Raw genomic sequence first — 25,464 nt, 5'->3', positions numbered from 1 at the left:
AAGAAGCATGCAAAAGTTAGTAGCTTTTCAGTTTTGCCTGAGCAGAGAAACACTTTCAGTAACAATAGAAACATCTGCCATGCATAGATGCACTCTTAAGGTCATTTACCTTATTACAAGTGGACTTTGAATATCATGTGAATGCTCATTGTGATAACCATTACTACCAATTTCCAAGCTGCAATAAAAGGTTTATGCTATATGCGTAGGGGAAAAAAGTTTAGGTTTCAATGTATATTTTTTAAAAATGAATGAAGCAAAATTAAAAATGAAACATGTCTGTATTGCTAGAGTTATTTCATATTCATCTCAAAACAAAAAAAATTCTGTCTGGATCTAGGATGTTATCCTGTACGGAAAGGTATCTAAATAAACACTGAATTCACTGCATTCAAGCATACAGAATGCTATTTTATAATAAAAAGATAGTTACGGTTATATGCAGCAGCTTGATCTATTTTGTAAGCCAATAATGCAAAGCAGTTATGCAAATGATTAAAGTATGTGTCACAATGTTTATATTTGATTTCTTTTAACCTAAAGATCGTGTTTATTAAGCATTGTACATGTAAGAGTCATCAAATTATTCTGTTTAAACACACAATTGTATTTTTGCCCAGGTTTCAATATAATACTACAAGTATAACTTGGTTTATGACCTATTACCTTGTCAGACTTACAAACTTAACCCCCAAGGTGATTCAGTATGAAACAATTTCTTACGTTTTCATGGGAATATTCTGAACACTACAGAAATACAAGAAATGGGAATATTGTTAAAATGCGTAGAAAATATTAAAGCAGCTCATATTTTGCTGAGACGATATCAAAGTGTAAATTTTATGTGGCACCAAACCACTGATCACAGTTTAACATATAATGTAACATTTATTACAGAAAAAAAGGTAGGGTAGAAATAAAAATTGAAAACACAAAAAAGTGCAATGCGTATTGGACGCCTGATTGAAAGCAGCAATGATTGCTAAAAAATACAGAACTGAAAGAAAGTGGAAAAGGTATCAATGATTATCACAAAGTAAAATGCCAAGTCCCTGAGACAGAGGAACTGTAGAGGAAAAAAGGAATATATAGAATTTAGACACTAACAATTAGTAAATCTATGGTTCAATACTCTACAAAGAGGTAGCACATTTGAAACCTTGGGAGAAACACAAGACTAAAGAATCAAGTGGGTGAATACTACATCTAGCAAGACCTCTATTTTTGTCAAACACAAGGAGAAAATCTCGTCAGTCCGTAACAAAAAAATACAAGGTAATTTGAGAAAATCAATTATCAGTTGCCCTTGGTCAATAATGTTTACCATTCGTTACCCAATTTATGAAACTAGCACAAGGAACCACGAAGATTATAGGAGAGCAGCTGCTTAAATTTTATTCCTGCTGTGCAGTTTCACAACAGATTGAAATTTGTGGACTTTTTCCCCTTGCCCTAACTTTCATTCATTTAGCTCCAGATTGAAGTAAGAATTATCTGCAAAATGGATCTAATTTAGAAATGTTACAAATATAGAAAAGACTGTATTTTCAGAAAAAAATCCCAATTATGAATAGGAGTTAACAATTTCTTGTGTTTCAAAAACAGACAAACATTTTAGGAAGATTAGAAAATTAGCATAAACGTTGTTTTAAAGTCTACTCACTCATCATATACATCCTCTGTATCCATCCGACGATAGAATTTGGCTAATTTCACAGCAATTATAATACTTGGTATTAAAAATACTGTACAGCAACCAAGGCCAAACCAAAAACCATTCTAAAGAAAGAAAGAAAATACAGAAACCAGTTATTCCTCCGTAAGCAAAAACATGGCCAAACATTACTGAATAAAGCAGCATGTATCACACAATTGGTGGAAATATTTTACCAGGGAATCCACTATAAAACCGCATAGAATCACATCAGCTGCATCCACTGCATTAGCAATCGGCTTACAAACAGCAACCGCATTGTTCATCTGCAAAATGAAACATATTTTATGAAAAGCCATCGATAGCTGTTTAATGTTAATTAATTTGATCCTTTTTGTGTAAATGAATTGACAAAATACAGGAAGTTGCCGATATACCTTTGCAGTGATTGGTAGAGGAAGAGAAGGGAGAGAAAGAAAAAGTCATGCACAGTTTTGACTTGGACATATTCCTCCATCGTGCGCATAACTTTCTGGACGTTCTCCATTATCTTCTACCCCCCCTTCGACCCCATCCCCTTTACCTACCCGATATGACCATTCCTGTCCCCTCTGTTAACCTCGAACCTCCCTCCCAGTAACCTTGCACGACAGCATAGTGGTTAGCACAGTTGCTTCACAGCTCCAAGGTCCCAGGTTCGATTCCCAGCTTGCTTCACTGTCTGTGCGGAGTCTGCACATTCTCCCCGTGTCTGTGTGGGTTTTGTTCCGGTTTCCTCCCACAGTCCAAAGATGTGCGGGTTGGGTGGATTGGCCATGCTAAATTGCCATTAGTGTCCAAAAATAAAGTTAAGTGAGGGTTACTGGGATAGGGTCGATGGGCTTTAGTAGGGTGCTCTTTGTAAGGGCCGGTGAAGACTCGATGGGCCGAATGGCCTCCTTCTGTACTGTAAATTCTATGTAAACCTCCAACATCAACCTCCACATGACTTCAACTTACAATGGCAGCATGTAGTGGAGGTCGCACGTTAGGTGGCTCCCGCTAGAGTCTCTGGTTTACGGACTTGTATGCCTGATTTCAGAGGTAGTTTGTGAATGAGTTGGTGGGGAAAGTTATAAGGAAGGTGTGAATGTTTTTAAAAATGTATTTATGATATGTGGGCATCGCTGGTTAGACCAACATTTATTGCCCATCCCTAGTTGCCCTACAGAAGGGAGTGGTGAGTTGCCTTTTTGAACCGCTGCAGTCCGTGAGGTGTAGGTATACCCACTCTACTGTGAGGGAGGGAGTTCCAAGATGTTGCCCCAGTGACAGTGAAGGAGCGTTGATATATTTCCAAGTCAGGGTAGTGAGTGACTTGGAGGGGGACCTCCAGGTGGTGGGTTTCCCAGGTATCTGCTGCTCTTGTCCTTCTAGCTGGTGGTGACCGTGGATTTGGAAGGTGCTGTCTAAGGAACCTTGGCGAGTTGCTATAGTGCATCTTGCAGATGGTACACACGGCTGCCACTATTTGTCGGTGCTGGAGGGTTTGAATGTTTGTGGAACGGCGAGCAATCAAGCGGGCTGCTTTGTCCTGGATGGTGTTGAGCTTCTTGAGTGTTGTTGGAGATGCACTCATCCAGGCAAGTGGAAAATATTCCATTATACTCCTGAGTTGTGCCTTGTCAACGGTGGATAGGCTTTGGTGGGGGGGTCAGGAGGTAAGTTACTCGCCGTAGGATTCCTAGCCTTTGACCTGCCCAGGTAGCCACAGTATTAATATGGCTAGTTCAGTTCATTTTCTGATCAATGGTAACCCCCAGGATGTTGATTGTGGGGGATTCAGCGATGGCAATGCCATTGAATGTCAACGGGCAGTAGTTAGATCCACTTGTAGGAAGGAGATGAGCAGTGCCTGGCACTTGTGTGGCACAAATGTAACTTTCCACTTGTCAGCCCAAGCCTTGATATTGTCCAGGTCTTGCTGCATTTGGATATGGACTGCTTCATTATCTGAGGAGTCAAGAATGGTGCTCAACATTGTGCAGTCATCCGCAAATATCCCCACTTCTGACCTTATGATGGAAGGGAGATCATTGATAAAACAGTTGATGATGGTTAGGCCTGGGACATTACCCTGAGGAACTCCTGCAGTGATGTCCTGGAGCTGAGATGATTGACCTCCAACCACCACAACCATTTTCCTTTGTGCCAGGTATGACTCCAACCAATGGAGAGTTTTCTCCCTGATTAGCATTAACTCCAGGATAGCTCAGGTGGAGTGGAGTTATTTGATGGTGGTGCTGAAGAAATTCAGCATTGGGTCGACGTTTGTGGCGTGGGTGCAGCAGCTATATAAGGAGCCAATGGCAAGCATGCACACAAATAGTATGAACAAATGGGGCGGAATTCTCCCCCCCCCCCCCCCACGCCGGGAGGGAGAATCGCCAGGGCGCCGAGCGAGTCCCACCACACCGCCCCGGCACCCGCACGCGATTCTCCCACCCCCCAAACTGGCGCGGCGAGATTCATGGCTGGCCGCTGGGAGAATTGCCGCTCGCCGTTTGTAACGGGCGAGCGGCGATTCTCCTGCCCGGATGGGCCGAGCGGCCTGCCCAACACAACAGGTTCCCACCGGCTCCGTCCACACCTGGTCGCTGCCTGCGGGAACAGCGCGGGAACGCTGGGTGTGGGGGGGGGGGGGGGGGGGGGGCTCTTACACCAGGGGGGGCCTCAAAAGGGGTCTGGCCGGTGATCGATGCCCACCATTCGGCGGGCCAGCGTCTCTGAAGGAGGACCTCCTTTCCTCCGCCGCCCCGCAAGATCCATCCAACATCTATTTGCCGGGCAGCCGCGGGGAGGACGGCAACCGCGCATGCACGGGTTGGCGCCGGCCAACTGGCGCATGCACGGATGACGTAATTTACACGGCGCGGCCATGTAATTTACGCGGCGCCAAGGCCTGGCGCGCGTAAATGACGTGGCGCAGCTCTACCCCCCACCCCCCGGGGGTGGGAGAATAGGGGGCTGGAAACAGCCTCCGACGTCGGAGTGAAACACTCCGGTTTTCACTCCGGCATCGGGACTCAGGGTGCGATTCTCCGCTCCCACGCCGGGTGGGAGAATCGCGGGAGGACCGCTCTGGCACCCCCCGCGATTCTCCCACTTCCCCCAAAATGGCGTGTCACGTTTAGGGACACGCCGCTTGGAGAATCGTGGGCCACCGTGAAAAACGGCGGCCCACGATTCTCCAACCCGGATGGGCCAAGCGGCCTGCCGTTCCCGACCGGTTCACGCCGGCGGCAACCACGCCTGGTTGCTGCCGGCGTGAACATGGCGCCAATACCTGGTTTGCGGCTTATGGGGGGCAGAGACGGGAGTGAGCATCACAACCGTGCTCTGGAGAGGACTGGCCCAGCGATCGGTGCCCACCGATCGTCGGGCCGGCGTATCAAAGGGACGCACTTTTTCCCCTCCGCCGCCCCGCAAGATCAAGCCACCACGTTATGCGGGGCAGCAGAGGGGAAGACGCCAACCTGCACATGCGCGGCTGAAGTCATTAGGCGTGCCGGACGCGTCATTCCCGGCGGCCGAAATTTACGGCACGGCCCTCCTAGCCCGGGGGGGGGGGGGGGGGGGGGGGGGGGGAATAGGGGGCCAGGAACAGCCTCTAACGCCGTCGTGAACCTGTCGGGCCTTGCGGAGAATTCTGCCCTTAGTCTCCCGATGGGAGAATTGCACCCACTGTATTTTGCATTACATCAGGATATGAGACAGGGCGCCTCATGTTCCCCCTTCTGTTTACATTAGCTAGAGAGCGCTTGGCCATTGCGCTGAGGAGCTTGGGGCTGTGGAAGGGAATAATTGGAGGGGGGTAGGGGGGGGGAGTGTTGGGTGGAACATAGGGTGTCCCTATATTCAGATGACTTGCTGCTGTATATTTCGGTGACAAGTACGTTGGTGGGGAGTACTATGGGGTTGCTCCAGAGATTTGGGTTATTTTCAGTGCACAAACTGAATTTAGGGAAATTTGAGTATTTTGTGGTCTCCCCTCCAGGAGTGGGAATGGGGTTGGGCGGCTGCCATTCCGCCTGGCAGCATCTCATTTTAGGTATTTGGAGGTGCAGGTGGCCCAGGATTGTGCAGTACATCGGGCGTTTAACTTCACCTAATTTAGTGGGGAGGGTGAAGGCTGATTTGCTGGGAGGGTGAAGGCTGATTTGCTGAGGTGGGACAATCTCCCTCTATTGTTGGCAGGTCAGTTGCAGGCAGTTAAGATGAATGTTTTGTTTCGATGTATGCCAGTCTTTTTGCCTAAGGATTTTTTCTGGGGGGGGGGTGAACAGGTTGATCTCATTTGTTTGGAGGGGGAACATGGCCAGGATTAGGAATGTGATACTGCAGAGGGGTCGGCAGGTGGGAGGGTTAGGCCTCCCAAATTTGTTGCATTATTATTGGGTTGCAAATGCAGAGAAAGTGCAGGACTGGAGCAGGGAGGGGGTGAGCTCTTGCGGGGGGTCGGGTTTGCAGATGATGGCAACGGTGCGACTCCTGATGGCCCCAGGTGAGTATTCAGCGAGTCCAGTGGTGGTGGCCACTTTGGAGATTTGGAAGCAGTTTAGACAGCACTGTAGGCTGGAGGCTGGGTTGGTTGGGTGCAAGGTTTTAGAGATGGGAAGAGAGGGTGATTAAGGAAATAAAGGATCTATTCCTGGAAGTGCGATTTGCGAGTTTGGAAAAGTTGGGGGGGGGGAAAGCTTCAGGTATATGCAGGTGCGGTGCTTTGCGAGGAAGGTCTTTCCAACCTTCCCAATAGCGCCTGCCTCCTTGGTGCTAACAGTTTGGGGGGTGGGGGGGGGGGGGGGGGGGGGGGGGTGGGGTGCGTGCGAAGGGTTGGAGAGGGTGGTTGTCTCGGTGAGTTTTTTGAGGAGGAAGGGGTGTCCATGGAGGGGGTTGAGGCGAAGTGGAAGGAAGAGTTGGGAGCGATGCTGGAAGAGCGACTGTGGTGTGAGGTTCTGCAGAGGGTAAATGCCTCAAATTTGTGCACAAGCATGGGGCTGATACAGCTGAAGGTAGTGTACAGGGCGCACTTTACAAAATCCAGGATGAGTTGAGTATTGGAGTGGAGGGTGTCTGTGAATGATATGGGAAGGGCCCGCCGGCTACGTACATACGTCTTGGTCCTGCCCAAAGCTGGAAAGGTTTTGGAGGATGGTGTTCAGAACAATCTTACATGTGGATGTGGAGCTCGGTCTCCTAGAAGCCATATTCGGGGTGTCGGACCAGCCGGAGCAGCAGGCGGGTGCGAGGGCAGATGTTTTAGCCTTCGCCTCGCTGATTGCTCGCAAGCGGGTCTTGTTGAGGTGGAGGTCAGCTTCCCCACCCGGTATCTCAATGTGGTGGCAGGACCTGCTGGAGTTTCTGAATCTGGAGAAGGTGAAATTTGGGCTGAGGGGGGCAAGTGAGGAGTTCTACAATTGTTGGTGTTTGTTCATCTGTTCATCATGCACTTTAGCGAGTTGGTCACTGTTGACTGTTGAGAGGGGCGGGTTTGGGGGGGAATGGTGGGCTTTTGTTTGGGTTGTTTCGTGTTGTAAAATTGTTGAAAATGTGCTAAATAAAAATACTTTCAAAACAAAACCCTCCACATGACTTCTCTCTCCTCTTAACCTATATCCATTACCGCTCCCATGCCCTCTCTACCATCAACCCCATTCCGATTACCCGCTTCATCTGTTTTGTCCTTTTCCGTGCTTCCCCTCCCCCCATTACCACCACCATTTCCCTCTCTCACTTAATTTTTCCCTCTGCTGCCAAGTACCCTTAGTTCAACCCCAGGACCCCATCATAGACAGCCCTTTGGGAAAATCTCTCTCATCCTCCCTGCCAAGAAACCGCCACCCATCACTGCCACATTCAACATGCATGTGTTCCCTCCTTTCCATGTTCCTGCACCCTCACCTTCTCTCCCTGGCTCTGTCTCTGTCCTCAACTCCCTCACTCTCTCCCTCAGATAGTATCCCTTAGACTGTCACAACTTGATCATTACCTCATTGAATAATGCTCTGTAATTTTGAAAAGAACAGTAGCTGCTCACTCTACCTCTAGCAAATTGACTACCTCACCTTTTGCATTCTGCTGTACTCGCCAATAATGAGCAAGCATGCCCTTCAGGTGCATGCAAATTCACTTCCTGACATCGTCAAACTTCCTTGAACTTATTGCCGGAGTCGGGAAGCTGCTTTTGGGCTGACTGCTCCATTACATTCCCTCGCCCATCTTGCTTCTCGCTTCCAGAGGCAGTACCAAATAAGGATTCTGCCCGAGAAAGGAGTTTGAAAAAAGAATCTAGGTAACTCAGCCACCAACAATGTCAGAAAACCAAAATTTCTGGGAGTCAAATTAAGTCTGTATTAGATAGGGTGTATCAAGGCTGCAAAGAGGTTCGACGATGAAGAATTTTCCCACTGTAAAACGGACATCATGAGGGGAAATTTTGAAAAGCAACATCCCACGCCCAAAGTATATTTAGAGACATATGACCAGATATTAGGTCAGGATATTTTTTAGGTATACCCAGTGATTGTCTAAAACAGGACTATGTAAACGTGTGCCCTTACACTTGTTTCAAGCCCTGATTGAAATTTGAACATAGAACATACAGGGCAGAAGGAGGCCATTCGGCCCATTGAGTCTGCACTGACCCACTTACGCCCTCACTTCCTCCCTAGCCCCGTAACCCAATAACCCCTCCAAACCTTTTTGGTCACTAAGGGCAATTTAGCATGGCCAAACCCCCTAAGTCTTTGGACTGTGGGAGAACATGCAGACTCTGCACAGACAGTGACCCAGCGGGGAATTGAACCTGGGACCCTGACGCTGTGAAGCCACAATGCTATCCACTTGTGCTACCGTGCTGCCCAATGTGATGAGCAAAGCAGAAGGGCTTCTCTGTTCAGGATCCCTCAACAGGCCTGCTCCGTTCAGGATCCCCAGCAGAGGCCGGGTCCGTTCTGTTGAGCAGCCCCAGCAGAAGCCAGGCCTACTCTGTTCAGGATCGTGGAGCAGTAGTCAGGCCTGCTACATTCAGGATCCCCAGCAGAAGCCAGGCCTACTCTGTTCAGGATCGTGGAGCAGTAGTCAGGCCTGCTACATTCAGGATCCCCAGCAGAAGCCAGGCCTACTCTGTTCAGGATCGTGGAGCAGTAGTCAGGCCTGCTACATTCAGGATCCCCAGCAGAAGCCAGGCCTACTCTGTTCAGGATCGTGGAGCAGAAGTCACCCCTGCTCCGTTCAGGATCCCCAGCAGAGGCCAGGTCCGTTCTGCTGAGGAGCCCCAGCAGAAGCCAGGCATACTCTGTTCAGGATCGTGGAGCAGTAGTCAGGCCTGCTACATTCAGGATCCCCAGCAGAAGCCAAGCATACTCTGTTCAGGATCGTGGAGCAGTAGTCAGGCCTGCTACATTCAGGATCCCCAGCAGAAGCCAAGCCTGCTCTGTTCAGGAGCCCCAGCAGAAGCCAGACCTGCTTCGTTCAGGATCCTGGAGCAGAAACCAGGCCTACTCTGTTCAGGATCGTGGAGCAGAAACCAGGCCTACTCTGTTCAGGATCATGGAGCAGAAGTCAGGCCTGCTACATTCAGGATCCCCAGCAGAAGCCAGACCTGCGTCGTTCAGGATCCTGGAGCAGAAACCAGGCCTGCTCTGTTCAGAATCGCCCAACAGAAGCCATCTCTCGGCAATGGCACTGGGGCCAACAAAGGAGAGCTTTTAAAAATATATTTGCCAGCAGCAGCAGCAGGGCTTCCTTTACTTATGGAGTTCAATCCAGGCAAATGCGAGGTGATGCATTTTGGAAGATCAAATTCAAGAGCGGACTATATGGTCAATGGAAGGGTCCTGGGGAAAATTGATGTACAGAGAGATCTGTGATTTCAGGTCCATTGTACCCTGAAGGTGGCAACGCAGGTTGATAGAGTGGTCAAGAAGGCATACAGCATGCTTGCCTTCATCGGACGGGGCATTGAGTACAAGAGTAGGCAGGTCATGTTACAGTTGTATAGGACTTTGGTTAGGCCACATTTGGAATACTGCGTGCAGTTCTGGTCGCCACATTACCAGAAGGATGTGGCTGCTTTGGAGAGGGTGCAGAGGAGGTTCACCAGGATGTTGTCTGGTATGGAGGGTGCTAGCTATGAAGAAAGGTTGAGTAGATTAGGATTGTTTTCGTTGGAAAGACGGAGGTTGAGGGGCGACCTGATTGAGGTCTACAAAATTATGAGAGGTATGGACAGGGTGGATAGCAACAAGCTTTTTCCAAGAGTGGGGGTGTCAGTTACAAGGGTTCACAATTTTAAGGTGCGAGGGGGAAAGTTTAAGGGAGATGTGCGTGGAAAGTTTTTTACGCAGAGGGTGGTGGGTGCCTAGAAAGCTTTACCAGCGGAGGTGGTAGAGGCGGGCACGATAGCATCATTTAAGAGGCATCTAGACAGGTATATGAACGGGCGGCAACAGAGGGAAGTAGACCTTGGAAAATAGGATACAAGTTTAGATAAAGGATCTGGATCGGCGCAGGCTGGGAGGGCCGAAGGGCCTGTTCCTGTGCTGTAATTTTCTTTGTTCTTTGTTATTTATGATACTGCTCTCCATGCACCTTGTCCAGCCCATTGCATCTTTTACTATTCTACTCCCCCACCCTTTGGGCCACCACCAGGGTTGTGGGAACCATGATCTCAGGAAACTTTCTTAAAATATTCCCCAGAAAGGCTTAATCAAAACATATAGAAGCATAATCTACAAATGGAAATAGAAATGAAAATATAACAGAATAGATAAAAACAAAAAAAGTTGCCAGGATATCAATGAAATGACAGAAACAAGAAATGAATAAAGGCAAAAAAAACTATAGTGAGGGAAAAGGAAGCAAAGTCAGTATTTTGAAATATTAGGTTAACTTATAGAAAATCACACGGAATCAGTAACTAACTGATGAGAAGCTATCAAAGTAAAGCCGACAAAAACAGATTTGAAAGACGAATCACCAATAAGTGTACCACAGCCACAGCAATACTCACAGAATCTATGCCCCATTCTAAATAGTCAGTGATGTAGCTTGATAAAGTCTCACTGTATTTTTGAATTTCCTAGGAGAGAAATGCATTTTATAAAATGTCGTTACTAATATGAAATTAAGCTTTGCATTTGCATAGAACCTTTTATGACCCCAGGACTTCTCAAAATACTTTACAGGCAATTAAATACTTTTGAATTGAGTCATTGCTGTATGATAACAAATGAAGCATGTAAACCGATTAAGCAAGAAGCTTATTTGCATTGCACGGAGTACATTTTACACACATAAAAATAGCATATTCTGGTGTAAAGCCATGAACACATTACCTGTTTGACAATATCGCTGCTATTATTGTTGATTAGGTTTTGAGCAGATTCAACAGCATGAATTACACGTCCCACTTTTATCTGTGGAAAAGTAACAACAATTACATAGAATTATGTAAAATGTACAGCATAAAAACAGACCATTCGGCCCAACAGATTTATGCCAGCATTTATACTGAACCCTAACCTCCTCCCCCTTTCTTCACCTAACTATCAGCATTCCATTCTATTCCTTTCTTACTCATGCTTTTATCTGGCTTCCCTTAAATACATCCAATCTTAAGACCTAACTTATTCCTTGTGCTGGCAAGTTCCACATTTGAACCACTTTTTGGTTAAAATAATTTCTCCTGAATTTCCTATTTATTGATGAGTTACATTTATGGTCTCTGGTTTTGATCTCATCATTATATAAAGAATTACATGTTTAAAAGGTTGATTCAAGTGTAAATGAACCATACACCATTTTGCGGGAAAGGGAACAACAGTTAACCTTCCCACTCATGTTTCTATCACCATTCATAAACCAAGAATGAATATCGGAATATTAAAAATATAAGCGGGAGAAGGCCATACTGCCCCTCAAGCCTGTTACGCCATTCAATAAGATCATGCTGGATCTGAACTTGGCCTCAATTCCACTTTCCCACCTGTTTGCATAACCCTCGCCTACTCGAGAGATCAAGAATCTGTCTCAGCCTTGAAAATATTCAATGACCCAGCCTCCACAGCTCTCTGGACAGAAGAATTCAGAGACAACATTTCTCCTCATCTCAGTCTTAAATGGGCGACTCGTTATTCTGAAACAACATACATTATACTAACCCCCATGAGAGGAACCTCAGAATTTTCTTTGTTTCAGTAAGATCACCTCTCCAAATTGAGTGCTCAACCTTTCCTCTTAATCTTGCCATCCCAGGAATCAGCCTAGTGATCCTTCTATAAACCACCTACAATGCAATTATAACCCTATAAGGAGCCCAAAACTGTAATCATGGAGATCTTGTGGCTTAGTGGGCAGCGCCCCAGCCTCTCAGTCAGAAGCTCTGGGTTTGTGTTCCACCCCAGGGCTTGATGGTCAAGGAAGGTGCCTTCATAACGTCGTCAAACAGGTCAAGTGTAACAATCTTCAAATCCTTCCAAATATGCCAATGCTGGTAGGAATAATGGGAGAACCTGGTTAGCCACGCTTGATGTGGAGTGGCGTTCCTCAAGCTATAAGCGCCTGGCAACAGTCTAATGACCTTTTCCAGTAATTACTAGTTATGGAAACAGACAAAAATTTGCTGTAGTGCACCACTAGGTGTGGAAAGAGAATTGGAATTGAAAAATTGTATGCAGTACTCTAAGTATGGTCTCAACAATGCAGTGTCCAGTTGCAAAGCTTTCCCATTTGCATACTCCAACCCTCTTGCAGTAAATAATTTGTGTTCCTAATTACTTGTTAGACCTGCTTTCTAATTTTTTTGATTTAATCTACAAAGACACCTATATCTCTTTCTATTGTAACATTCTGCAATTTCTCTCTATTTAAATGGATTACCAGCCTCATTGCGCCTGCACGGGAGCATGGCATGGTCAGTAGATGATGGGAGAGGCCTCCCACGAGCTTCCTAACAACCAGAATGCCTCGAGAGCGTGTCGCGTCTTTTCGTCCGACGTCACTTCGTCCAACGACACTTTGTCCACGTCTTTTGGTCCAACGTCTTTTTGTCCGCCCGTCTTTTGGTCCAACGTCACTTCGTCCAATTATCCAATTACAAATTAACTCCGTATAAAACCATTTAATTGATAAAATGCAAGTACAATACAGCAAGTGAATTTAGTTGCTAAAATGCAAGTAATTGATAAAATGCAAGTAAAATGCAAGTTGAAAAATGCAGTTTTAAAATCTAAAAATGCAGTTAAAAAATCTAAAAGTTTACTAATTACTTCAAATTCCCGAAATTACTTAAAATTGATGTAAATTGTAAGCAACATTCCTCAAGAAATCAATTTTTGTTGTAGAATCATATTCAACGGCCAATCTTTTGAGGCGTTCAGTTATTTTCTTATATCGCGTACATGAAGTCGACTGATCTCCCCGAAGAATTTGAGCCTTTTTGCCTATTATGAACCCTTCCTCTTCATTCAGAGTTTTGATTAACCTCCAGATATTCAAATGAGCTCCACCCGCCGAACGCTTTATGGCAGAATGAAACCCCTCAGCAGCATTATTTGTTCTCGGTAGATCTTGTAGAACACGCTGATTAACATTCCATACAGCTGTCGGGAATGTAGGTGTTTCACTCCTTCGTCTGGCACCACGTCCTCTCACAATGCCTATGTAAGTCAAGTCGAAGTAAACGATGAATTCAGCAGGTATTTCTTCATCGTCTATCAAATAGTGGAGTGGAGTGGAGTGGTACAAGTTACAAAAAGTCAAGTTACAAAAAGTCTTAGACAAAAAAATTATTAGTAAACTTTTAGATTTTTTAACTGCAATTTCAGATTTTTAAACTGCATTTTTCAACTTGCATTTTACTTGCATTTTATCAATTACTTGCATTTTAGCAACTAAATTCACTTGCTGTATTGTACTTGCATTTTATCAATTGAATGGTTTTATACGGAGTTAATTTGTAATTGGATAATTGGACGAAGTGACGTTGGACCAAAAGACGGGCGGACAAAAAGACGTTGGACCAAAAGACGTGGACGAAGTGTCGTTGGACGAAATGACGTCGGACGAAAAGACATAGCACCCCTCGAGAGATCTACCCAGACCTGCATTGCGATCAGGATCCTGCCCATTGCCTTGCACGCTTAATTAGGTTTAAAACCTGCTTAAGCGTGCTGACCCAGTATCAATCGGGTTCCCGGCATCTACCAGCCTCCCTATAGAGACCCCAGCCGGGCGCCATTCAGTACTGGTCCACACAAACGTGGACCAGGCAGAACGGCATCCGGGGGGTCTCCCGGGCTATCGGAAGCACCTGGGTGGTCAGGGACAGGGCTGAGTGGCATCCTGGCCCACCCCCTGGAAGGTGGGCACTTGGCACTGGCAGGCTGCCACCTTGGCACTGCTACCCTGGCACTGTCAAGGTGCCCGGGTGACATTGTAATGCTGGCAATCGCACTGCCAGCATCCAGTGGTGGTAGTGCCAAGGTGCCAGAATGTCATTGACAAGAGTTAGCAACACATTAAGTACAGACTTCCCATAAAGATTCTAATACATCTCCATGACATCACACAAGGATGCGGAAACTATCTTCGGTAAGATTCACATCACAAAGGAGACCATCACTGAGTGGGAGATTGGCTAAACCTTGCAAGAAGAGTTTACAGATGTTAAGAACTACAACACCTTCAGTTGACCAAGCCTTTTACATTAACATCAAATGTATAAAGAGAAGTACAATATTCATACAGTGGTTGCACACTCATGACCCAAAAGTGAGTTCAATATTTCTTAATTTTCCTCACCCTACCACTATACCTGGGTGCAGACCAGACATCCACAGCAGAGATGGAGGCAATCTATGGACTGCTATGTCCTGAAATGACCTTGGCAGATGTCCTCTGGTGGCCCAAGGCCTTCAGGGCCCTAATTGATTATAGTTTCATGCAGATGCACCCTTTACAGCCTGATCAGCTGAACTGGATGTGGTCACAGGCAGAGGACACCCTGAGCAACTTGACACCATTAGGGTGTCCTTTGTAGAGGTGTCCTTGGATGGCCAGTTAATGCTCCTCCTCCCTGACTCTATGACAAGGAAAGAGGTAAAGGTGCCCTGCCCACCTTTCGCCTAGTATATGTAACCATGGAGTCCAGGACGAAGCAAAATCTGACAAAACCTGCTGGACCAAGGTGTCCATGGCAGTCGCCAGCTTTCCCATGGTGACCTTGAGGCATTGGCATGTTGGAGCCACAACATCAGACAGAATCAGATTGACACATCAATCCTTCACTCTAGAATCTTGAGTGACTGTTGAACCTCTGCCTGTTCCGCTACCAGTCTGTGCATCTCCAGCAATGTTTTATTGGTCGCTCTCAGAGGCTCATCATCTGATGTGGACTCAACAGGTGGCTGATCTCCAGCACTCCTAGCTCCAGAGACTTGGCCTGTCACTGCCTCTGAGTGCAATGGAGACATGTGAGTGAGGTGTTCTCCAGAGTGACCCTGGTCTTAATCTACAACTAGAACACACTGAGGCGCTGCTGGAAGGTGTAAGTAACAGCTCTGCTTCAGTGCCTTCCTCCACCTCCTCCGAGGTAGTCTGGGGTTTATGTTGGTTTCCTGTCTCTGCTTAGAACTGTCGGTGCCAATAAGAGAGTGATGATAGTTTTAGTTCATGAGCCGGCATATCACAAAATTTCATGTCACTGTTGTGAATGTCAGAATGTTATGAGCTGATGGAGGCGTCATCTGTACTAGGTTTCTGGGATAATCCAATCTCCCCTTCCCCATAGGAGTGATCCCTTCCTCCACAGCCAGCTCAGTGGAACTGTCCTTGAATTTGGCACTCCCTCCTCTTTTCTGGGATCCTCCTCTTCTGCTATGGGCCAGCTTGGACTGCATGAAGAGAAAACACCACGATGAGAAGGGATGGAGCAGAGGTTTAGAAACGTGCATGGCCCTTTCGAAACGTGCACGGTGAGCTCTCCCCAGAAGGGGTTACAATTTACAAGGGGCTGGTTTAGCACAATGCTAAATCGATGGCTTTGAAAGCAGTCCAAGGCAGGCCAGCAGCATGGTTCAATTCCCGTACCAGCCTCCCCGAACAGGCGCCGGAATGTGGCGTCTAGGGGCTTTTCACAGTAACTTCATTTGAAGCCTACTTGTGACAATAAGCAGATTTCATTTCAATTGGAGTGTGCACAACATGATAAATGAGATGGTGGCGGTGTGAAAGTATCTGTGAGACAAGCAGTGGTGACATGTGTTCCCTTCTAGTGTTGTGTGAGATCTCTGAATCGAGTAGCTCTTTGAGTATTTGATGCCAAGATGAGGGTTTGATACTGAAAAGAGTTGAAGGTTGGCTTTTATGCGCAGAGCAGATGAGTTCATTCATCCTCTTCTTCCACTGGATTGTGTTCTGGGTGTAGGTGCTCTATTATGGCTTCCCAAGCCAGAGAAGTAAGGCTGGTGTGTTTCTTGGAGCCATTCCTGAGGTAAAGGACATCCCTATGCTGTCATACTCTTATCATGGCCTTGAGGGGATCATGGCAGAAGAAGGGACATCCTTTTCTTCTGCATGGCAGCTAACTCTGTGGGTCTCCTGGACACAGCTGGACTGGACAAAGTGAAATGCATGTGCTTGGGTGGCATTTAAATATGGTTTCTGGATCTTCGACCCATTAGGTAATGGCAGGGTCGACGAATAAGCTCCCAACCCACCTCATGATTCGGAGACATACTCGCCTATGCATAATTAATGAGGTTCTGAGCACAGCATCGGGGACGATTTCCCACTATTCTGACCAGCGGGAAATGCGCTATGGAATCTGCCTGGCAGTGCACATAGCTTCAGAAATGGAAAACTCTATCCAATGATAATGGTGAGACAACCCAGGCATTACACTGAATAAAATAGCAAGATTGCAACAGCCAGATTGCCCAGTGTTTCAAGTGCATGAGTATTCTGGTGAGATATCAAGTCAATTTGGGCTGCACAATAGTATGAAATATTTACATTTACACTTTAGTAATAGAAGAGATACAGATTTGATTGTCTGGATTAATATTTTCCTGATCTAAATCATAATGTTTTGATAAGGTAGTGAGTGAGGTTTGGTCATGAGACCAAATTGAAAACAAATAAATAAATTGAAAATTGATCCATATTCACTAGGGAGATGTTGATACCAGCCTGATGTTCCATGCCTCCGTGTGGCCAGTCAATAGTAACATAGGCAGAGTTAAAAAAAGGCTCCCCTATGCAGCATTTCACTCAAAAATTGTACTGTCCAGAACAAGGGACAAAATATGGAGAAAAAAGAGATTAAAAAAATGCAATTTCAAAATGAATAATATGTGGATTTTCAATAATAAAAGTATGCATTCAATCATATTAATTGATTTACCTTTAAGTTTGCCGCTGTGTTTTGTAGTTTTCCAATACTTTCATTTAATACGTTCTATTGACATAAACAGAAAATTTTAATCAAAAATAAAACAAAAGTTATGCCTCAAAACAGTGTGAAGATCAGTGATTGTGGGGATAGGGTGGCAGATGGGTGAAGGCGTAGGGTGGCAGGTGGGTGGATGAGGGTATAGGTAAGTGATGAGTGGTAAGGTGGCCAGATGGAGTGATGCATGGAGTGAATTGGCCCAAGGTTCAGTGTTCAGACCACCACTATTACCAATTTACATAAGTGAGCGAGATTCAAGAACCAAACTGGAAGCAGCTGAAAAAATACACAAAAGTTAGACTTTATATTTGTGTATCACAATGACCAAAGACATTTAATGCTGACAAGTGCAAAGTACTACGCAGGAATTGAAAGGCGTTGAGTTAAGGAATACGCTGAAAGAGACTTTGAGAGTTTCAGTCAACATTTCGCTCAATATGTCCAACCACTACAGGGTAGTAAATCCAATAAAACATTGATCTGCAGAGCCAGAACAGTACAAGTTAGAGGAAGTCACAGTGAAACTGCAGAGTTCAGGTTAGACCACACCTTGAGTGAACCTATTTGAATACTTAAACATTTTAGAGTTGTGCATTTGCCATTTTTTCATCAACAATTTGTATTTATGCCTTTAACGTAGTAAAATATACCAAGGTGCTTCACAGAAGCATTAAAGAGGTGGGGGACACAGGGTTATCCTGTTTGGGGTCTCTAAAAGTCTCAAGATTGTCTGAATTTTGTACATGTTAACTAATACCACTAAAATAATATACTTTTAGACAAGGACACAATGGGTGGGATTCTCTGACCCTGAGGCTAAGTGTTGATGCCGTCGGAAACGCCGCCGTGTTTCTCGACAGCGTCAACATGGCCTCAAGATCAGCAATTCTGGCCCCTACAGGGGGCAGCACAGCACAGCACAGCCCACACCGCTCCAGCTGCTGATCCCGGCGTCAACTGGGCACCGCGGGGTCCACGCATGCGCGGTGGCACCGGCGCCAACGCGTGCATGCGCAGTGGCTCCCTTGTGGGCAGCACGGTAGCACAAGTGGATAGTATTGTTGCTTCACAGCGCCAGGATCCCAGGTTCACTTCCCCGCTGGGTCACTGTCGGTGCGGAGTCAGCACGTTCTCCCCGTGTCTGCATGGGTTTCCTCCGGGTGCTCCGGTTTCCTCCCACAGACCAAAGACGTGCAGGTTGGGTGGATTGACCATGCTAAATTGCCCTTAAGTGTCCAAAAAGTTTAGAAGCGGTTATTGGGTTACAGGGATAGGGTGGAAGTGAGGGCTTAAGTGGGTCGGTGCAGGCTCAATGGGCCGAATGGCCTCCTTCTGCACTGTATGTTCTATGTTCTATTTTCTCCGCTCCGGCCTTGATGCAACATGGCGTAGGGCTAATGGGGTCGGCGCGGAAAAAAGGAGGCCCCCAGCCTGAGAGGCCGGCCTGCACAATGGAGCCCCCTCCCCCCCCCCCCCCCCCCCCAAACCCCAACAGGCCACCCCCGGACCCTTCCACGCCAAGGTCCCTAATTGGCGAGAGCAGATCAGAACGGCGCCGGCGGGACACGGGTTTTCTGTTATGGCCGCTCGGCCCATCTCGGACTAAGAATCAGCGGGGTGGGCCGCATAGAGTGGTCCTCGACCGGCGCCGTGCCGACTATGTTGGCGCCAATGGCGGAGAATCGTGTCCCAGCGTTGGGGTGCTATTCGTGACAGTCACGCTGATTCTCCGGCCCGGCAACGGGCTGAGAGAATCCCACCCAATCAACTCTATTACCCCAAATTTTTAGCATTATGTGGTCAAGATGAAAAATTTCTCCATCTTTTATTAATCATTACTAGGGTCCAGAAATGGCAACACTTAATATTAAAATACATTTTTCAAACAGCAGGTGAGATTCTCCATTTGGGACACTGGGGTGAATTCTCTGCCAGTGAGAATCTCCGTTCTTCCGACAGCACACTATCTCCATTCCTCAGACAGCACACTATCTCCATTCCTCAGACAGCACACTATCTCCATTCCTCAGACAGCACACTATCTCCATTCCTCAGACAGCACACTATCTCCATTCCTCAGACAGCACACTATCTCCATTCCTCAGACAGCACACTATCTCCATTCCTCTGGCAGCACACTATCTCCATTCCTCTGGCAGCACACTATCTCCATTCCTCTGGCAGCACACTATCTCCATTCCTCAGACAGCACACTATCTCCATTCCTCAGACAGCACACTATCTCCATTCCTCTGGCAGCACACTATCTCCATTCCTCTGGCAGCACACTATCTCCATTCCTCTGGCAGCACACTATCCCCATTCCTCCGGCAGCACACTATCTCCATTCCTCTGGCAGCACACTATCTCCATTCCTCTGGCAGCACACTATCTCCATTCCTCAGACAGCACACTATCTCCATTCCTCTGGCAGCACACTATCTCCATTCCTCCGGCAGCACACTATCCCCATTCCTCCGGCAGCACACTATCTCCATTCCTCCGGCGGCACACTATCTCCATTCCTCCGGCAGCACACTATCTCCATTCCTCAGACAGCACACTATCTCCATTCCTCCGGCGGCACACTATCTCCATTCCTCAGACAGCACACTATCTCCATTCCTCCGGCAGCACACTATCTCCATTCCTCCGGCAGCACACTATCTCCATTCCTCCAGCGGCACACTATCTCCATTCCTCAGACAGCACACTATCTCCGTTCCTCTGGCAGCACACTATCTCCATTCCTCTGGCAGCACACTATCTCCATTCCTCTGGCAGCACACTATCTCCATTCCTCTGGCAGCACACTATCTCCATTCCTCAGACAGCACACTATCTCCATTCCTCAGACAGCACACTATCTCCATTCCTCTGGCAGCACACTATCTCCATTCCTCTGGCAGCACACTATCTCCATTCCTCAGACAGCACACTATCTCCATTCCTCTGGCAGCACACTATCTCCATTCCTCAGACAGCACACTATCCCCATTCCTCCAGCGGCACACTATCTCCATTCCTCCGGCAGCACACTATCTCCATTCCTCTGGCAGCACACTATCTCCATTCCTCTGGCAGCACACTATCTCCATTCCTCCGGCAGCACACTATCTCCATTCCTCCGGCAGCACACTATCTCCATTCCTCTGGCAGCACACTATCTCCATTCCTCTGGCGGCACACTATCTCCATTCCTCTGGCAGCACACTATCTCCATTCCTCCGGCAGCACACTATCTCCGTTCCTCTGGCAGCACACTATCTCCGTTCCTCTGGCAGCACACTATCTCCGTTCCTCTGGCAGCACACTATCTCCGTTCCTCTGGCAGCACACTATCTCCGTTCCTCTGGCAGCACACTATCTCCATTCCTCTGGCGGCACACTATCTCCATTCCTCCGGCAGCAAACTATCTCCATTCCTCCGGCAGCACACTATCTCCATTCCTCCGGCAGCACACTATCTCCATTCCTCTGGCAGCACACTATCTCCATTCCTCTGGCAGCACACTATCTCCGTTCCTCTGGCAGCACACTATCTCCGTTCCTCTGGCAGCACACTATCTCCATTCCTCTGGCAGCACACTATCTCCATTCCTCTGGCAGCACACTATCTCCATTCCTCCAGCGGCACACTATCTCCATTCCTCTGGCAGCACACTATCTCCATTCCTCTGGCAGCACACTATCTCCATTCCTCCGGCAGCACACTATCTCCATTCCTCTGGCAGCACACTATCTCCGTTCCTCTGGCAGCACACTATCTCCATTCCTCCGACAGCACACTATCTCCATTCCTCCGGCGGCACACACTCTCTGTTCCTCTGGCAGCACACTTCCCGGCGGCATGGGAATCTGAAATCCCATTGGCCAGAGACAGAACTGAGAATCCGCTGCTAGCGACAGCTCGCCACTGAGAAACAGCGGCTGGGGAGGTAGAGCATTCACCCCGCTACGTTCTCCCGCTGGAGGAGAGTTTCTACTGATATACATTCCCCCGGGATCACAATTCAGGAAGTAATTCAGTCTCCATTACCATATAAATGTATGCATGGCGAGGTATACCAGGGATTCCCGAGGGAATCCCACTATCGGGCCACCATTTTGAGCCGGTGGCCTGATAGCGAAGTCTGCGGCTGGCCACCTTTTGCATTAAGACCCATTTCCATTCATTTACATTCTCCTGCTGGAGCATGGGTATGAACCTCGATCCCGCCATCAGCACAGGAGGGTCGCATTAGTATCGGCGCCCGCAGATGCCCAGTGCCGATCCTGATTTTTTGATTCTCTGCTGCATCAGGGACCTCGTTACCGGTAGCATGCAGCGGAGAATCCAGGCACTGTCTTCTTTTTAAATTTAAAGTACCCAATTTTTTTTTCCAATTAAGGGGCAATTTAGTGTGGTCAATTCACCTCCCCTGCACATCTTTGGGTTGTGGGGGTGAGACCCACGCAGACACAGGGAGAATGTGCAAACTCCACACTGACAGTGACCTGGGGCCGGGATCAAACCCGGGTCCTCAGTGCCGTAAGGTAGCAGTGCTAAGAAGTGTGCCATCGTATTGCCCCCAGGCCATTGTTTTTAGATTATAAATACATCTGTCAGCATAAAGATGTAAAGACATGTCCAGAAATTGTTAGGGTTAGGGTTGTTGATCAACATCCACCTGCAAGTTACTCAATTCTTAACACAGGGAAAGCAATACTCAAGTCTATTTGATGAATAGGCATCACCGGAGTCAAGAATGCTTCAATATGTTCAAAATCAACAATAAAATACTGCATTAACCAAGTTATTTGATGTTCTAAAGTAAAAAATTGAGAAATATCTACACTATTCTGAAAAAAAAGAAAATTGGTTTATGTGGAATAATTTACCAAAATATAATGCTGAAGATAGCCTTGTAAGGACGTAGCTCCTAAAGTGGGGCCTTGGATATTGTCCCTTACTTCAGCTTTGCAGCCAAAAACTATTACCTTCATTTATATCTTTCCTTTAACCCTGAACAAAGGGCAGCCAGAAACCTGTTCCTGAGGCTAAGTGCCGCGCCAACGGAGGATCCGTGGTGTTTCACGACAGGAAAATTGTCGTAAAACCTGCACTGATTCTGCTACCGGTGAGGGGCTAGCACCGGTGCTACATGAAACACCCACGGAACATGTGGAAAACGACCGGAGAACGGCGGGTCTCGGGCCGTGCATGTGCAGGGCTGTCAAACTGCAGCCACACAAGCCTACACCCCCACACATGCACTGCTCACGCCAGAAAACATGGCGCCGGCCATGTTGGACCACGTACCCGCCCACCCCAAACCCACAGCACACCCCTGGCCATTCCTCACCACTTCCTCCAGACGTGCAGAAGCCCCCCGGCCAGCGTCATGGTTCTCAGCCGAGTCTGATGGCGCTGGACACTGTCCACACACCAGCACGCCAGGTTCACGACCACTGGGACCACATGTAGCCCGCGCCATTGGGAGCTTGGTCCATCGGAGACAAAGCATTGCGAGTGGGTCGGCTGATGACATGCAATGGCACTGCAACTGTGTGCGGCATGTGTCCCGATGACACTAATTTGGAGGGGATGGAGCATCACGAACTGGTGTCAAATCGGAGCCTGCCCCGATTCTAGTGTCGGAAGCCATTCTCTGCCCGATCGCTATTCCAGATTTTGGCGACGGCTGCGGAGAATTCCACCCCATATCCTAATAGTTTTGCATGTAGAATGTGCCAGGCATTCAGGAGGTTGTTTACAGAGTTTGACAGACGTGGTCCTAGGATCGTTAGTGATGCCTCGTGTTAGACTATTTTGTCAAAGCAAATAAATCTTTGAAATAGTGCTCAACTGGGATATTTTGTTTTCAGTATAGTATGTCACATATCATACAAGACTTAATTTTTTTGTTTTTTTCACAGTGAGTTGGTGTATACAGTATTTGAATTTCTATTAAGTACACATTAACTTGTATATTTGTAACAATAAAGTATACACATTAAAATGTTATGTAAAATGCAATATTTTGTACTGCCAACTTCAATCATTAGTGCAAGAATGGGCCATAACTTCTCCAGAGCGACAATCAGCGTTGGATTGCCATTCTGTACATACTACCTGCACTAAAATACTTAAAAGCTTGTCTCGCCCGACCTTCCTGACTGAAGCAGAATGAGATTCAGGCAGACAGTGCGCCCCTGGGTCCAGCACTGTAGTCCAAAAGAAGTGGAGTGAAGGAGACACACCTTTTTACAGCACTAGCTGGTTAGGCCACAATTGGAGTAATATGTGCAGTCCTGGTCACTACATTATAGGAAGGGTGTGATTGCAATGGAGAGGGTGGAGAGGAGATTTACCACAATGCTGCCTGGGTGGGGAGTCTGAGCTTGAAGGAAGGATTGGATAGACTGGGGCTGTTTTCCTTGCGGCAGCAAAGGTTAAAAGGGAACCTGAAAAAGTTGCATAAGATTGAGAGAAGCATAGATAGGGTAAATAGTAAGGCACTTTCTCCATTAGTAAAGGGGTCAATAACCCGAGGCACAGATTTAAGGTAAGAGAAGGCCAAGAGGGATTTGAGGAGAAGCCGTTTCACTCAAAGGATTGTGGGAGTCTGGAACTCACTGCCGGAAAGGGTGGTTGAGTCAGAAACTCTTGTAACATGAAAAAAATAATTTAGATATTCACTAGCACTGCCCTGACCCGCCAAGCGCTGTAAAATGGGATTAGTGTAGTCAGATCTTGTTGGCCAGCATGGACAGAGAGGCTTCCTGCTGTGCTGCCCATGTCTATGAATCTATCTACTAGCTGTCGTAAAGCAGCTGGGCTCAAAGGTCCCATTGAAAATAACAGGCCAGGAAGAAGGCAAGTGTCTATAGCACATTTATGGAATTGAGAGGGTTGGACATCGTGGGGGGTGGGGTGTAGGTTTAGGTCTCGCTGGTGGGGTGGGGGGTCCAGTCAGGTCAGGTGAGGTGGAGAAGTGCTTTTATTTCTTCTAACTCTTTCAGAGTAACTATTAGTTTAACAGTGGAAGAACATCGGAAGTTAGCAATTTAAATCACTTTATCAGATGGTTCCCAGCTCAGCGCAATTGTCCAGGGGAAGTTAGCGTTTAGTTACAGGCCAAGGTAATCAAACAGCTCTTGTTTAGAGTTGTGAACATTTTTAATTTGTGCCAAGATGGAAGCTCTAAGACATTAAAATATTATTTCAATCTAAATATGAGGCAAACAGGGACAATGGGAGGCACAGTAGCATAGTGGTTAGCACTGTTGCTTCACAATGCCAGGGTCCCGGGTTTGATTCCCTGTTTGGGTCACTGTCTGCATGTTCTCCCAGTGTCTGTGTGCGTTTTCTCCAGGTGCTCGGTTTCCTCCCACATGTCCTGAAAGACCTGCTTGTTAGGTGAATTGGACATTCTCCCTCTGTGTACCCGAACAGGCACCGGAGTGTGGCGACTAGGGGATTTCCATAGTAACTTCATTGCAGTGTCAATGTAAGCCTATTTGTGACACTAATAAAGATTATTATTTAAGCAATACACATTTTTCACCAATGTGGTCTCATTCATTAAAATTGCCACCAGCTGTCACTGCGGCATAAACAGGTTCAAAAGACTATTGCATCTATTTTTTGAGCGACAAAGGGTTTTGGGGATATGGTAGAAGGTGGGGTAAGGTGAAGTTGATGAAAAGTCTCTATGGTTCAAAAAAGCCCAACGGCTTTTTCCTGTTCCTAATTGTTTCAATGTTGTCAATATTCTGATATTTAACATAATTTTAAAATTGTCTTCCAGGAAATACATTTGAAATGAAGAATGCTTGATGGCTTCTTTAACAAGAACTTACCCGAGCATCAACATATTTCTGATAAGCATTAACAAAAAATCAGGAAGTGGAAGTTAATTAAAATACATAGCAGAAATCAAATTGGCATGTAAAGGCATAAAATGTTTTATTAAAACACAAGATAGTTTCCAAAGAACAAAGAGAAAAATATAAACAGTGAAGGGCTAGCATAAAGACCTGTCTTCATCAAATGCCACTGGAAAAATTCCACACCTCTCTGATTCACACTGTACCCTCAACACCTTGTAAAGTTTCCAAAACAAATCAAGAGCCAAAGCAAAATATTAAATCACAAAGAGAACCTTTAACTTAGTGAATAGTCCTGTGACATCTTATGAGGAAGCATTAAAGCTACATTGTATGAGATCTGTGTTAGTGGCTGGACAGTAGATTCATGGATCAGAAGGAGTAGAGAGGAGTGGTGGGGCCAGAGAGGCGTGATCAAGATGATTAAAATGCTAATCAGATGGGT

At 46.7% G+C, this 25,464-nt stretch overlaps 1 protein-coding gene across 17 annotated transcripts in view; it reads right to left on the bottom strand.

Moving 5' to 3' along the window:
• The window catches only part of LOC119963057 (prominin-1-A-like), a 308,012-nt gene that overhangs the window by 42,658 nt on the left and 239,890 nt on the right, over positions 1-25,464 (bottom strand). For 10 of the 17 annotated variants that reach the window (XM_038791582.1, XM_038791585.1, XM_038791593.1 and 7 more), the window contains 7 exons: positions 24,993-25,010; positions 17,100-17,153; positions 11,032-11,112; positions 10,707-10,775; positions 1,891-1,980; positions 1,664-1,779; positions 724-747 (listed from right to left, as the gene is read on the bottom strand). In XM_038791582.1, coding sequence (XP_038647510.1) covers positions 724-747; positions 1,664-1,779; positions 1,891-1,980; positions 10,707-10,775; positions 11,032-11,112; positions 17,100-17,153; positions 24,993-25,010 — 452 coding nt within the window. The remainder of the gene's footprint in view (positions 1-723; positions 748-1,663; positions 1,780-1,890; positions 1,981-10,706; positions 10,776-11,031; positions 11,113-17,099; positions 17,154-24,992; positions 25,011-25,464) is intronic. The other 7 variants (XM_038791590.1, XM_038791599.1, XM_038791598.1 and 4 more) reach the window with 3 other exon arrangements.

The sequence above is a fragment of the Scyliorhinus canicula genome, chromosome 3, assembly GCF_902713615.1.
Source record: "Scyliorhinus canicula chromosome 3, sScyCan1.1, whole genome shotgun sequence".
NCBI classification, from domain to species: Eukaryota; Metazoa; Chordata; class Chondrichthyes; order Carcharhiniformes; family Scyliorhinidae; genus Scyliorhinus; species Scyliorhinus canicula.
This window is presented reverse-complemented; position numbering and strand designations above follow the sequence as displayed.